This window comes from Oreochromis aureus, linkage group 19, assembly GCF_013358895.1.
Source record: "Oreochromis aureus strain Israel breed Guangdong linkage group 19, ZZ_aureus, whole genome shotgun sequence".
NCBI lineage: Eukaryota > Metazoa > Chordata > Actinopteri > Cichliformes > Cichlidae > Oreochromis > Oreochromis aureus.
The window spans coordinates 19,029,244-19,045,673 of NC_052960.1; the positions used below are offsets into that span (position 1 = coordinate 19,029,244).

The 16,430-nt window shown below is 38.9% G+C and overlaps 1 protein-coding gene across 1 annotated transcript in view; it reads right to left on the reverse strand.

Moving 5' to 3' along the window:
- prkcha (protein kinase C, eta, a) overlaps positions 1 to 12,054 on the reverse strand; it is a 29,232-nt gene extending 17,178 nt beyond the window's left edge. Inside the window, exons 1-5 of the mRNA XM_031758283.2 lie at positions 11,415 to 12,054; positions 4,897 to 4,960; positions 632 to 779; positions 502 to 536; positions 313 to 395 (exon numbers count right to left, since the gene is read on the reverse strand). Of these exons, the coding sequence (XP_031614143.1) occupies positions 313 to 395; positions 502 to 536; positions 632 to 779; positions 4,897 to 4,960; positions 11,415 to 11,765 (681 nt within the window). The 5' untranslated portion in view covers positions 11,766 to 12,054. The remainder of the gene's footprint in view (positions 1 to 312; positions 396 to 501; positions 537 to 631; positions 780 to 4,896; positions 4,961 to 11,414) is intronic.
- Positions 12,055 to 16,430: the final 4,376 nt, after the last annotated feature.

Genomic DNA, 16,430 nt, shown 5'->3' on the forward strand with positions numbered 1-16,430 from the left:
AAACTGTCATGGAAGTATTTATAGAAGCATAAAAATTTATAGTGTTCATATGTGGAAAATAATAGTGCAGTACAGTGTTCTGCCTCAGTGACCAGCCTAGACAGAATATAGAAACAGGAAACAGCCTACTGATCACAGCAGGTGTTAATCAGATGCGTGTGTGAATGTGTGTGTAGGAGGGGGAGGGTGCTTTTTTCTTTTTTTTGACATTCTGTATTTAAATGAACAAAAAAAAAATCTGTAAAGAGAACAAGTATTTAGAAGTAAACATGCTGCTGAGAGTGTATTAGTGTGTCGTGAAATTGCCGTTACCGGTTCTTTTGCTGTTTTCTTCATGCGTGGACACACAGTGACGACCTGCTGGTGGCATCGTTTGTGCACCACACAGGTACACACTGAAAAAAAGACAAGACAACCACTCAATGACAGATTCATAACTCCCACTGGTGTGTTTAGGCAACTGTGGTAAAAGGCAGAAAGAGAAAAATAAGTTCCACTTACCTTGACACTGGTAACCCTGCTTTCCAAAAACACCCCTATTATCATAAAAAGAGAACACAGTTAGATCCAGTTTACATTCTACACAGATATGCGCTGCCAGCGCTGTATCACCAATGCGTGACTTTCTCACCAGATGAACTCTTTGCAATGAAAACAGAAGGTGGGCTGACGGAGGAAAGTGGACATAAACTTGTGCCCGTTAACCTGGTGTATCCTTCGCCTCACGGCTCCCTGCCGCTTCCTTGTAAACTGTTTGAAATTCTTCACTACGGCCTCATCTGGAAACAAGCAAGAACATAAGTTTGTAACATAAAAAGCACAGAAGAAGTGCGTGAACTTGACACACTAACTCTGGGTATAAACTCTTTATTTATACTTGAATGTGAAAAGTGAATCATTAAAATCTGCGGTTTTGCTCAACTCTGAGGATATTTCAGCTCAACATCACTGATTTTCATTAATTGAACAGTTTGTGATTTGTGTGGTTCTTTTAGATTTGAAGTTTGATGACATACTATTTAACTGTATCTGACAGTTACATGTGATGGTGCTGCATTACAGTCTGTGTGGTTTCGTGATTTTAGCGAGGGGGTGTCTGGGTTACTTCTTTGGTTCACTTTGACAGCTTTTAGCGGGATATTTCTGGCCACAGCAGGGAGCCACTCTCACATAAAAATGTCCTCTACACACCCACTACAGTGTATGGACAAGCAAGAAAAAGGTGGAACTATTAGCAGCTAAAAGCAGACACTGTTATCTCTCACAGTTCTAGGACTACTCCCAGGGACTGTAAAAAAACAACTTTTTTATTTTTAGGATGAATTATTCTCAATCCTCTTATCTTTCAATCAACTGATGAACTGTCTCACAAATGATGTAAAAAATTGCCGTCATCGTTTCCATGAACGGCAAGATGGCATCTATGATATATTAGTTTTGCCCAACCAGCAGACCAAAAGCAAAACCCAAACAACCAACAAGCAAAAAAAAAAACAAAAACTGAATTATCAACTCGATAAGCTGGAACAAGTAAATGTTTGGCATTTCTGAATGATATTTAGAATACAAAACAACAGTCTGGTATTAGCTATTTGTAACAATTTAAGCCAACGTAACAGAGAGACACTGACTAGACAAAAAAAAGTCTAACAAAGAACTTTCCATAACTAAAAATAAAAACTCCTGACACTATTAAAACATGACTTCTTTCCCATATCATATAACCCTAGCATGAGTCACAATAATTTTTTTTATTTTTATTAAATAAATAAATAAATTCATCTCTCAAAGATCAAACAAGACTTTGAAAGGAAGGCAGAATAAAAGAGACAAAGAGTCTACAGTTGTCATATTGTCATTTAGAAAACATTGCTGTGAACATCTACACTGTGTAACTGTGTGTTTAGACCTAAGTAATGAAAGTCAGTAAAGAAATCTGCAAAATGAAAAACCACACAAGCATTACACATGCATTACGGAAATCTTTTTGCTGAGCCCACACCCCACCCCTGCAAACAACACATAGGGCGTTCATTTCAGAGTAAGAGCCTCTACATATACTGCAAAGCCCAATATACACACTACACATATTTTGTCCCCACATATATTTGGCTTTTACAAAGTGGATATTACATTAAAATATACACCTTTCATCTCTTGAATGCACAAAAAACCTACATAGAAAAAACATACCCAGAACTGAAATGAGATACAAATAACAGAATGTCTTAACTGAAAATAAATTTTGTAAAAAGAAAAAAATATATATCTACAGCTTGGTTTTCTTTTAATCAACCCTTTACCTTTAATGTAAATCATTTGATTTCAGGTGGTAGTGCGCTCCACGGGCGACAGGTATTTCTTGAAAATACACAACATCTTAATTTAGATTTATGTATTTGATGTGGTATTTGTTCCTATTCATTGTGCTCTTGGCCACTCTGTTACGGTCCTATCATTGAATATGTATACATCAAGAAAGAGACTCTGTGGCCAGAATCTTTTTTATAATTGTAGACTTATTTAAGAAACTCAAACAAGTAAAAGTCTCAAAGCTAAGTAGATCGTATCTCTTTTTAAACATGTGACAATGTGTGACAGATGGTTCTTGATTGGTTGTATTGTTCTTTACACGTTTATCAAACTCGAGGTGTGAATCTAAACTTATTCCTAAGAATGTAAAACGACTGGCTTCCCCATTTCTTCATTACTTCTCTTAATTTATTTTTTTCGAATGAAGAAACGCATATAAACATCTTAAATTCAATACATGATGATTATGTCGTTGCCACAGATTGCGATGTCTGCGTGAAGCTGGTAGCTAGCAGGCCATTCAGAAACAATTGAAAAGCAGGGGACCAAGCACTGATTCTTGGGGAATGCCTCTCTATGCACAACCTGAAATTTTTTTAGTTTTTTCTTTAAAACATTTGCTTAAAAAAGAGCATGCTAACTTGAACAGGGCAATAATTATATACTGTAACACTGATCAATGTTCAGTTAAGTCAAACTGTGATATGCTGTCATTTAGCAAAGTGAGACTTTCCAACTTAAAAACGTGAGAAAGTTTTACAATTCTGTCAAAATAAAACACCGTGACTCAAAAACCACCTGTAACAGCAGAAACTTATGTATGATTTTATTACTCTACCGTGTCATTGTGGAGGAATTTTGGCTTCTTTAGAGCAATGCTTCAGATCACTGAGGTTTGTGGTTTGTGGGTATTTGTTCATGCACAGCTCTCTTATGGTCCTGGCACAACATTTCAATCAGGTTGAAGTCTGGAATTCAATTGGGCCATTGCACCCCCTAATTCTTTTGTTTTTCAGCCATTCTGTTATAGATTTGCTGGTTTGGTTAGGTTAGGTTAGGTTAGGTTAGGTTAGGTTAGGTTAGGTTAAACATAACGTCCTAAACCTAACCCTTAACCATTCACCCACTTTTTCTCTCTAAAATAGTTTACAGAGGAGTTCAGGGTTGGATCAGTGACTGCAGAATGCCCAGGTTCCCATAGTTGCAAAACAAGCCAAAATCATCACTACTCAAAAGTGCCAGACAGTTGTTGTGAGGTGTTTGTTCTGATAGACTGTGTTTTGTTAAGTTGCTAAGTTGTTGGCCTCCCTACTGTACATTATAACCACACATCTCCACTTTGGTCTTGTCTGTCCAAAGAACATAGTTCCTGAAGTCTCCTGGTTTGTTCAGATGCCCCTTTGTAAACCTAAGATGAGCTACTATATTCTTTGTTAGGGAAGAGGCTTTCACCTGGCATTCCTTCCAAACACATCATTCTTGTTCAGTCTTTTTCTAACTGTGCTGTTATTAACACTTAACATGCTGATAGAGGTCTGTAAAGTCTGAGATGTAGTTCTTGGGTTTTTTGCAGTTTTTCTGAGCATTGGACAGTCAGGGTGAATTTTGCTGAGATGTTCACTCCTGGGAGGATTTTGCCATTATTTCAGCACACACCTGAACACTCCACAGAAGCAAACTTCCCCCCAAAAATCTGCTTTTATAAAGCTGGTCATACATGCTGATGATCAGTTAATCAAGTTAATTTGATGAGCGGCACTTGGCTGCTACCCTAGTAATTTCTAGAGAAGTAGTAAAGGTGTACTTTGTTTTCACACAACTTTAAGCATTTCTGTGTTTTCTTGACTGTAGGCTCTTGTTTGATCTGAGAATTAATTAATTGGGAACTTGTGTGAGGTGGCATACATTTGCCAATGATGTACAGTCTCGGTGTTAAAAAAAAAAGATTTCAACCACACTGTTCTACCCTATCACAAAATATCAGCTTGATATGTAGAACTGGATGTTTTGTGGTTATCTGCATCCTCCTTGAGGTCGATCACATTAATGATGCGAAAGCCTCTGATTCAGCTGTTTTGGACGTGGATTATTTCAATAAGGGAAGAACATGAGAGGAAGAACATTAGGAGAACCCTTGTTTAGACCTACATGAGAAAACTGATAGGAACAACAGAGAATGTAGCCCGATGTTTTTTTTAATCAACTTCTGCTTTAACAGTCCTGCACCATCACTTCCCACTCATCTCATTTAAATGGCCTTGTCTCATTGGTGAAAGAGTTTGTACATAAGTTAGCGCCTTGGTGTCGACATCTAAAAAAGGCAAACATTTTTCTCTTTGTTTTTCGCAAAGCAGATTGAGTAAACAAGGCAACTGCTATCAGAGCCTTTGCATTGACAGACATTGGTATTTAATGAGTCAGATAATCATTATTCATAAGGGCAAGTGGAGTTTCACAGTAGAATAAGGGTGACGGTAACACATTGGAATTGTTTAAATAGGTGGCATTGTTGTTATGTTGTTCTTGGAGGGTGTTGACATGTAGGCACGAGGAGAACAACTAGACTGTGCGTGGCATACATACCATCTACGAAAGATCCAGTGAGTGTGATGTGCACATACACCTTGCCCTCTGGTTCCAAGTCCATCTGCAGATTCAAAGACATGACACGAAATGATTTCACTGTGCCCAGAAAGTAAAACTGAAACACACATCTGCCACAGTGAAACACAGTTCTAAAGTATCTGTCTAGAAGCAGAGGTATCCAAACCAAACTAGCTTACTAATATTAAACAAATGGCAAATCAGCCATTTATATACACTTTGATCCTTCAATCTCAAATCATCACATTTTTAGAAGATTTTTGCTCAGTGACCTCTGATTTGGCTGAAATTTTTATGCTTTTGGTCATATATAATAAACAAATATGACCAAAACTGTGAATTCTTTCTTCTTCTTCTTCTTTTTTTTTTTGAAAAGCCCGTCCACCCACTCTCAGGCCTTTTTTTCCTGCCTTGAAATCTGAGGCAAAGCATGTATACCTTAAAACACCTTTAAAGAGCCTCTCTCACCATAAAAATGAATCAGGGTCTGTAATTTGGCACAGATACATCAAAATGACTAAGTATTGGTTGGTTAAAATATGGGGGGAAAAAAGTGAAGAGTCCTGTAAAGTGTCATATTTGACGAAAAATAACTTTAAATGATTCAAAAAAGAAATTACATTTTAGAATATAAAAACTAGTCTAAATTTTCTAAATAAATGTAAACAGTATTCCACACGAATGGAAAATAAAACATGCAGAACAGTTTTTAACATGAAATTCTTGACTATTTACATTACAATCATCTTCTGTGCTGGACTGAGCAAGTATGACGTTATAGCAAAAAACCCCCTAAAATATCAGTAAATATGCATATCGTTTATTTCCATGACCCATTTAGTAGGAATACACATTGTCCTGGAAGAGTCTTAAAATTCAGGTCGAGTGTAAAATATAATGGGGTTGGGGGACCGATTTAGCTCAGCGAGTAAGCAGGCAACCACATGACACATGGCCATAAAGCAGCGGCCCGGCTCGAGGCCGACCTGTGGCCCTTTGCTGTGTGCCTTTTCTGATTTCCTGTCTATCTTCACTTACTAATAAAGGCAAGATGCCCCAGCAGATTATGTGTGTGTGTGTATGTATATATATATATACACACACACACACAGACACACACACAGAGTTGTACTGATGTACAGTTTTTCATACATACACATAAATATAGCAAGGCAATTAAGCAAAGCTGAAGCTGAATTTATGTGAGTAATCTCACAAGGCCAGTTTGCTCCGTTTCACAGTCCCATACAAGACCCTGTCCCTAATCCCATGACTGCTACAGGCAAGCAGGGATCAGGATCAGATCTTAATATATGAAAATGTTACACTGTTGCATTTATAATGCCTCTTAGTGTATTCAAAATTTTACCTCTTATATTTCATAATTTTTGCGATATTTATGCCCAAACGTTGCCTTAGATTTTAAAGTGTAGGAGAAATACATTACCTCACACTTATACAAAATTTTATTAAAATTTTATAGAAAAATATTAGAGATTTAGAAACAGCCATAAGAGTGTTTTGATCTTATCTTCCAGTGTACTATCCCAGACTCACAAGTATGGCACGACATTTTTGTCATTCTTCAGTGTGTACATACTGTCGCAGGAATCTGGACACTGGGACTGCAAGACAACAAAGCAGGCCTGGCAGGTCTGACAGGTCAGGCTACTTACAGCGACAGTGGTGCCAAGCTGTTTAATCATAATTAACAGCATCACCATCTGCATATATAAGATGGCCTCTTTAAAGGTGGACAGAGACAAGCAGACAGGAAGAGATACTTCCTTCCTGCAGCAACCACTGGATGGAAATTTATGTCACCGTATGGTTGAGCAAAGCTCTATTTATACACATAAACCCTTCCTGGAAAATACTGACGGCAAACCAGACGATGACACAGAGAGTATAAATATATAGTAAGCTCTGAAAAAAAAAATGACTTGGTGTAAAAGTTTAAAATGAAAAAAAAAAAGATCATTTCAGTTAAGAAGTGAAGAAACCTCATTTTTCTTTTCAGTTGCCACTCATATCCTGTGTCTCAATCTACAGTCTAGACGACAGGTTTGACTTGTCCACTGTGAGAACTTCCCCTGTGTGTGTGTTTGTGTTATGTTATCTTTGCCTTTTTGACTGCTGCTTAGTTTAAGCGAATAAATAAATATTAATAATAATAATCAAAAAACTACAATACATTAAGAGATTAGAATTTGTTTCCCTCTCACTCAAGTGCTCAAGTGGGCAGATGGGCAGATTGAAGGAGGTGTCCATATTGTTTATCTTTATACAAACACATACAGAGCTGTGGTGCTACAGAAAATTAAATCTGTGATAACAAGGTTTTGGTTTGACTTTCGAATCTATTTCAGGGCATCCAGACATTTCTACTTACTTTAGAAAGGGAACCATTGCAAGCTGTGCAAGCGCACATTTTTTTATACCGACCTTAAAGTAATCTCACATAACTGTGGGTAAAGGTAAAGGACAGCAAGACGGTGCAGTTAAAAAGCAGAACAACTGAATGCTACATCATAGAGAGGGAAGTTTCTTTTTCTTTTTTTGTAAACGGGAGCAGGGTAGGGTCCCTTTTTCAGCCAAGCGAGCAGCACAATAATCAGTGGTGGAAAATGTTGAGGGGCCACATTTAACCCACTTTTAGTTTCATAGCTTGTAACCCTCAAAAACCACTGCATGAACACATCCACAAGTACTTCAAGACTGATCAGAGCAAACACATAAAATAAACAGGAGCTAAACAACCGAATAATCATTGAAAGACATCACAAAGTAGTGCTGGTTACTCTCAGTGGGTGGGAGTCAAAGGAGCTGGGCTTGTGTGTGTGTGTGTGTGTAAATGCCATGTTAAATGTCTCTGAACGCCTTTGGGTTAAATGGAGGAGTTGAGTAACTTCCTGAAGAATTGTGCTTAAGCTGTGCTTTGAGTCCAGTAAAAGCCAGAAGAACAGACACGAAGAGTTTTCAGGAGGTTACTTTCCTGGACACAAGAAGGTGTGAGAAAAAGAGAGAGAGAAAAAAGGCAACAGAAAAAAAAGTATTTGAACACAAGCCAACTGAGAGTAATTATTTTAGCAGTAAGAGAGAGAGGTGATCAGCTGCCTGGTGAGAAGACTGATAAACAGCAGTGTGGGCGTGTGGAGGCTTGCGCCTCATGTGAAACAAACCAGCCCAGCACTTCTTCTGCACAACAAAGCCCATAAAGCCTTCACAGTTCAGATCTAGCGGATAACGGCTTACAATTTGTGTCTTGAAGTGAGAAAGTCAGCTGCACTAACCAGCCACTTCTTCTAAAACTGCAGACCAAGCTCCACTTTCATACCACTTCCCCTACACGTTTGGGGTCTTGGTGTAAATGTGTGCAAAAGCAGTCTTGAAAGTCATGCTTCTCTCTACAAATGCGACTCTCAGGGGACTCTAAAGTATGCTGATTCTTGCCAATGAATACATGCACTGCTCACGAAAATCAGTAAATTACCTTATTAGTTATTCTGCTGTTAAGGTGTAATGAAGCTCATATATATTTATATCTGTGTATAAAAAAACTAACCTCTGTGCAAGGGCAGAGCTGTTTCCAAACGTGAGATAGAGAACTACTGTAAGTTATAGCACCATTGCATTATATTGCAATTTGCATATTATTGCTGATTTACCAAAACCGCCACGTTAAATGGACTCTATGAGGCATTTGTTTCTAATGTGCTATGATGTAATGAGAAAGTGCAGAGACAGCGTAAGGGCCAGGCTCAGGTTACATTCACACCTGCAGTGGTTTATAGTCCTGAAGGGATGAGAGTAAGTCTGAACAGGGAAACTCCAGTTTCAAGAAGCACTTTTTTGTGTTTCAGTCTAAATAACAGTGAAACTACTGTGGTACTTCACATAAGGCTTTAATTTAAGCTTTCATGAGGTCATTTTTTCCACTGAAAACTGTGCATATATGGTATTATAGCAACAAAACTTTGGACAAAATTTCTTTTACGCCTCACTCGACAAAGTTCGTGAACTGTGAAACTCTGTAAACTGGCTGAGAGCAGACGTGTGGAAGTTATAAAAATACATGTCTCTAGAGGCAGCTCGTGCAGGCCTGGGTAATTCTCTGTATTTGCTTGTGAGTTAGCAGGTCTTTATAAGTAAAATTAACACCTCCCCACTACAGTGACATGTGTGGTTTGTGACCATGGTTGCTGCTAATAACAATTCTAAGGCAGCATGAGCAACATTTATGACAGAGGTTCTTGACCCAGCACCTTATGCTGCCTAAGAAAATCAGTAAATAAGTCTTGGAGTTTGTTTAAACCTCTTCCTCCTCCTATAGAGAAGCAGGGAGGACCTCAGTGCAGATGGGATGGTGTTATTGTTTTCAGGCACAAAAATAGGCAAAACTAGTCACACACTGAGGTGTGTAGTGAACAGCGCCCTGAGCTTAATAACAGGCTTTGTCTTCTAAACCTGCTCTAAAACACTGTTAATAAAGTATTAAAGCTCTGAAGTGAAGTTAAAATAGTGCCTAATGTGAATGCAGCTTTAGACGTTAGCTTTTTTTTACCCTAAATCAATCTGGAACTACATTTTTAATCAGTCTTATAGCGTTGTCTTAAAATTGCTTTGGTTTGGGTAGAAGAAATTATTAATTTAAGCAGGATTAGAAAATATAGGATGATTTTTTCATCGTAAGGTCCATATTTTGATTCTGGGACTTTAAATTCAGAAAAGGTACCCTTGTCAAGTAAAACAAAACAAAACAAAAAAACTGACTTAAAGCACACTTGTCTGATTGGCCAGCTTTGAGAAAGCCTGCTGAAGAGAAGCACCAAGCGCCTGTGAGCAACACTTATTTATTTTTGCATTTGTTCGCTGGTTTGTTCGTTCTCGAACAGAAATTCTAATCGGGAATAAGCGCATGAACAACATGTGCAACATGTGACTGATCTGTAAATATGAATGCTCTTTGCATTGCTTGTTTTCTCATGCTCGGTCAATTAAGTCTTTCAGTCACAAGCTGCAAAAAACACATGTACAGCTTTTTTTCCTGTACATGCTTCAGTTAATCGGCATACAATGCATGACTGACATGTGAAAGGTCTGCTGTCAGGAACAACCAAAGCTAACAAAGCTAGCATGGTATTTGCTGACAAGAGTAAATTAAATGTCAGTAAGACTTCTGAAGAACACTGTTTTACTGAAATGTTTACATATATACTGACAGCAAGACAACAGTAGCTTGGCTTCGTAGGCCTGGCGATGACTATAAAGAAATCTCTGTAACACCTTTGTTGCAAAAAGTAAAAATTTAGCATTCACAGAACAGGTGGGTCAAAAAAAATTACAATACATTTTTTTTGCCATGCAATTACAGACACACTGGGGGGTGTTACGCAAATGAATGAGGGTAAAATGCACAGAAGCTTTAGTAAAGATGGTGGACATCCAGCTGAGAATTCACTCAACTAATCAGTTATACACTAATGTGACAGCACAGTGTACAAACCGTATATAAAATTCCAGCTTTTCACCTATTAAAAAAATTCTCCTTCAGTTACACAGAATACTGTATTCAAATGTTATTGTGGGCAATGTATCAAAATAATATCAGACTAGCTTCTGAGTTACTCTCCGATTCCCTTCCCTAATTCAAAGCTGTCTCTATAATGCATTTTTAACATAGTTAAAGCCTTGTTCATATTTAACATGAATATGCAATTTAAATTGTATATATACCTGACAAAAAATAAGAATAAAAGTATATGTTCCCATTAAGCCATTCATACGTTTGTGACCAGTAGGCCCATGTCACATTACCAACTAAAAGTGGATCAGTTAGAAATTTATTTAAGAGCTTTTGACACTAGAGTTTCTGCATTATAAAGAATTGTAAAGGTCTGTTCCTTTGCATTATTTCTCATACATATACTACAATAACGCTACATGAGATGGGACAGGAAGAAACTTTGGGTCAGTTACTGCTCCAGCAAACAGGAACTGGTTCATGTCTGGGTATGTGGCAGCTGTAAGTGATGTGAGTGATCTTGCTGGAAATATTAGTATTTTTGGTATTGGACCTTCAGGTATATTGATTCTGGCTGTTATTTAATTTTCCAAGGCAATGTATGATGGCAGGAAATGCCATCATACTATCACTGGATCGGAGGCATTTTTGGCTCCGGGTTGAACCAATAAACTCTGCTTTAAGGTCTAGTGTGTGTATTTTAATAATAAAAACATTTTCTTCTTCTTCTTCTTCTAATTATTATTAGGCATTGTTCTCAGTATGAGACCACAGGCCTGCTCTCATATTGTGTGGTGTATGTAGTGGTGTGTGGCCAGCTGCACATCTGTGCCCCAGGGCATCCTGACAGACGAATCCACTCATGTTTATGGTTAAAGGATGGTCTAAATTTAAATGGAAGAAATAACACTTAAACATCCATTAAGTAACAGTTTCACTTAAACAAAAAAAACAAGTGAACCCTAAAACTTACCCATCCCTCGAAAGTCTCCCCTGTGTTGGAAGTTTCGATGAGGTCCTCGAACTGAATGGTGCAGTTGGCCACAAAGTCATCATATCCGATTGGAGTGTCGTGGAAAACAGCCAGCTCGATCTGTTTGCCGTCATTCACGTTGAGGCAGAACTCCTCGTTGTACGTGGGCATGTTGGTTTTCTGCTTGGTGTGAGTCTGCCCAATTTTGTAGTCGTCCACCTTCACCACAATGTAGGGGTCCATGGCTGGAGGAGCCTTGTTGAAGATGACAGAGTGGCGGAGGGAGAAGGTAGTCGGTTTCAGGTCCACCGCCTCGCCGATCCGGAGCTTTAGATACCCGTTAAACTTCATGTTTACTAAGCTTATATATGCGCTAAGTTAAAAAGAAAAAAAAGAAGCAAACAGCAGGCAAATAAAAAAAAAAATATTTTAAAAACAATATGTAGAAAAAGTCATTCACGTTCACTTCAGGTCAACAGCGACCAAATCTGTTCACAGTTCTTGGTGTCAGCTCATCCTGACCTAAAAGTTTTTGTGCTGACCGTCTGTGCAGCGCATTTACTGTGAGCGCAAAAAGCTGCAGCGCAGTATCGGTGCGAACCTGCTTCAAATGCTTTCAGTAAATAGGAAGCAACAGCATGCTGGGGAGGAGGCACAAGTTCCGCATAACTTATGACACACAGCGCGCACAAACACACACACACATCAGCAAACCTCTCAACCTGTCACTGTCGGGTTGGTGTGTCACGTGGTTGCATTGTAGTTCTTCGTTTAGAAAAAGGAGTCTGGTACTATATAGACCATGATGCAACACTCTGTTTTTGGAAGGTGTTGTGGTGGTTCACCTGTCCTTCACTCTGTGATGAAATATCGCCCCTTGTTGCTCTTATCGTGCACTATAGAGTCTGAGTTTCTAATTTATAATTTCAAGGGCTTTATCAGGCTTTAAAAACCTTTAAAGAGATTTAAGAACTTTTTTCTTTGTCAGACTTGACTGGATACTTTTTACATGCAGTTCTCATAGGTCGTGTAACAGCTGCTTAAGTATACTTTAGATTAAAGCTTGCTGAAACCATAAAGAGCAGGAAACCGAGGCTTGATCACTTCTGATCAGAACCAGCACAGATCAGCTGACCACAGGCCGTCCACAAAGAAAATCTACCCTCGCATCAGAGCTCCCGACAACAACTTAGTCTTGCACTTCTGCAGAAGTGAAAAAAATACAACGAATGAAAAAAATCTGTTTCTAAATTAAAGAAAAACAATGCAAATAACTAATAAATAAAGAAATTCTAGTTTTATTTAAATATCTGCAGTATTTTTACACAGTGTATTGATAGTTTTATGTTTGCAGTTTGCTCTTCCTCCAGTAGATGGCCACGAAAGATCAGTGAAAACAATGAAACACCCTGAAACGAACATGAGACGTGACATTTACCTTTTTCGAACAGGTTGATTAAAATAGTCTGATATAAATAAAGTTTATTCAAAACTTTTCTGTACCATACGCTATCAGCTGACATTATACAAAGCTGTACTTTCTGTGTTTATATTTAGAGGCTTAATGGATTCTATCAGGGCACACCAAGTAAAAATCTATCAAACAGACCAGTTTGGAATAAGTCTTGATTATTATTTAGTGTATTGTTGGACGTTATGATGACAAATATTTCACAAATCAAATGTAATTTAAGCAAGCAGAAAGTATCGTATTTCCAGTTAGAGCCATAATTTGTTGAACAGTGACACAGTTTCATGTAGTTTGGCCTCTGTGCACCACCACAGTGGATCTGAAATCAAAGACTGAAGAAGTGACTGAAGTGCGGACTTTCAGCTTTAATTGACTGTTTAAGAATTGCAGATATTTTTACATACAGCCTATTATCAGAAGCTCAAAATTAATTAGACGTACTAACAATTTTATAATTAAGGATCTTTTTTTCTCCCTCTTTATTTATAGAGTTTTTACATGAAGTTTGACATATCATGTCTAATAAAACAAGTACCAAATGATACAAAGACATACCTCAATACAGTTTAGGCCATTACAATTTGAATGATTTTTGAGAACTACTGAACAGCATATAACCAATCCCTATTCCAAGGTCCATAAGGATCGTTTTTAATATTTCATGACTCCACAAAGTCTAGAACCCATCACCAAATGCTGTGTTTCCTCCCCTAAGATGCTATGTCAGCCACACTGAGTTGCTGCTGGTTTGTGGGTATTTTGGTCTCCAGTTGACATAAAAGCACGCTCTATTGGCCAGAGATCATGTGACCAACTTGACTCACTTCTTTCATTTCGTGAGAAACTCTTGGGTGCTTCTGCAGAATGCTTTGGGTCATTATCCATTTGCATCATGAATTGCTGTCCACTCAGTTTGTAGCATTTGACTGAATCTTAGCAGAGACCTCCACACCTCACAGTTCACCTTCACCTGCTTCCACTGGCAGCCATACATGCCCATGCGGTAACATTGCCTCCGCCATCACAGATGGCATGTGTAGCAAAGACCCGACACACACAGTGTTTGGCGTGTTTTTTCATTTCTTTATTTCACTTATTTAGCAGTTTGCTGTGACTAAGGCACTCTCGAACAAGGAGTCAGCTCCTTCTGTAGCTCCTCCACTGCACACACACACCCCATCAGTCTCCACCGTCACTGTATATAGGGAGAGAGAGTCACAGCACACACACCTGTCCCCACCCCTCCACTGCAGCATACCAGAGACCACACTCCTGCCACAGTATGTAAAGGAGAGCTGTTTCTCTCCTTCTCCATACTCCCATTTTATTAGTACAAGTTAATCTTGATTTCATCTGTCCAGATAATTTTTTTCAGAACTGCGCAGGCCATTTAGATGCTTTTTTGCAAAGTCTAATCTGGCCTTCTTGCTCTTCGGTGTAGCCAGTGCTTTCCACCTAATTGTAAAAACTGCATTTATATTCACAAAGGCGTCTCGTGATTGTAGACAATGATACACATGCCTCCATGGGAGTGTCATTGACTTGGTTAGATGTTGTGAATGCTTTTTCTAACCAAGCAAAGCATTTGTGATCATCCGTTTTAGTTGTTTTCTGTGGTCTTCCAGGTAGATGCTGAGCCGGTGGGCGCATTTATTCTTTATAAGAATGCACCAGACTGTTGATTTGGCCGCTCCTAAAGCTTTTACTGTCTTCCTGATAGTTTTATTCCTGTGTTTCAGACTAATGATGGTCACCTTTACCTACATCTTTGGACCTCATGTTGAGAGCACTTGCTGTGCTAAACATGTATTTGTCTATCTGTGTTAACACTTAACAACTACAGATTTTTATCTGCTTAATTTGTCATGGAATAATGAGAGAACAGACTCCACTTGTCAGTCAAGCAAGCACTTAAATAGCACTTGTGCCAGAAAAAATTAAGGTCTGTAGATAAAAATATTGCATTTCCTGAACAAAAATGCAATATTTTTGTTAAACCTCTTGAATTAAAGCTGCACTTTCCTCAATATTTATAGCACACACAAAAAAGCAGTAATTAAAATTATTATTATGTGTTGACATCCTCTGACTGGGCTCAAAAAACCAGCAGGAGGGAATGGACTGTAAAATAAATCCTGAAGTGAAAGTAAAAGTTCAGCTACTTAATTTCTTCTTTTTTTTTTTCTTGACCGGCTAGTTCACCTAACTGCAGGAGTGCTCTTTTTCATTATTCTTTAAACACCACTCTCTCCCAGTTCTCTCCCACTCTGAGGGTGCTGTACCTCCTCCATCCATAAATGCCACGATCAAAGTCTTCACTTTATTGGTGTTAGACTTGACCTCTCACCCCACTCTGCCAAATGTCAGGGCTCCACATCTCTCTGGTCCAGCTGTTATAAATAAAGGGCTGGGGTCCCAGAACTTGCACATCCCCTGAATCCAGGATGTCTTGTAAATGGGCTCTTAGACATGACCTTACTGAGAAGAGAAGGTCGTAACGCCGATAGCAGATTGATTCAGTGCACAAAGTGTCAGGGCACTTACAGCAATCAGCGCCAGGACTCTCAAAGCTGGTGGTTGAAAATAAAACATTTTGCCCCTTTAAATTTTTTGTTGCCGATCACCTCGACCACCAGGAGCAAATGTGCAGGTATTCTCACATGGCTTTTTTTTTTTAAATACATGTTAGAGTCGGGGTATTTTGGTGCTATTTCTGTGCACAGTTTAAGAAAGGTCATAAGAGTGTTCCTCCTTTCAGCAAAGCCTCTTCAAAATGTTGTTTTGTTGAACTGTCCAGCAGAGGGCAGAGTAAGACTGCTTAATCCATTGATCCGCCCTCACCTTCCACCCCCTCCTCTTCCTTTCTGTTCACATCCCTCTTATGATAAACTTTAAAAATCTATTTTTCTTCCACTCGCTCATATTTTACCCCAGAACCAGAGATGGCACTTTTACAGCTCAGGATGATTTGTTTTCTTTCTTTGTTCTACGAGCAGTTCCCCCTCTTTTTCTCCTTCTGTCTGCCAACTCAGTGGCTCTTTGCCCTGCATGGCTTCCCCCTCATTCCAGCTTAACTCTCTCTCTCTCTCTCTGGAAGAGGCTGTCACGGCCAAATCGTGAATTTATGCACCCATGGGAGACGTCTGCAGCTCTCCACGACTCCAGAGACTGAGAACACACAGACTTGTGAGCTTCATGTCTACATATACATTAGACACGTGCATGCTTTACACATAAAAAGGCATGAATACATACTTCTGAGGTATCTCCTTAAAATGCCAAGATTTTATTGCCTCGAGCACAAAGCCAGCTACCAAAAGCCTCCCCCCTCCTTTTTTCAGAGCAGGCTGATTCTGTGTATATGGCTTAATTTCAGCCACCTGTAGAGTTTCCACATTTGCTTCACAGTCTAAACTCCCAATTTATGTCTGTGTAACCCAGGACAGCTCAATCCCCTGGCTCTCTGCCCAGGTACACCCTATAGCTGTAGCTAATGAACCATAGCATTGGTGCCAAACTATGGGGTGGGAACTAACAAGAGTATG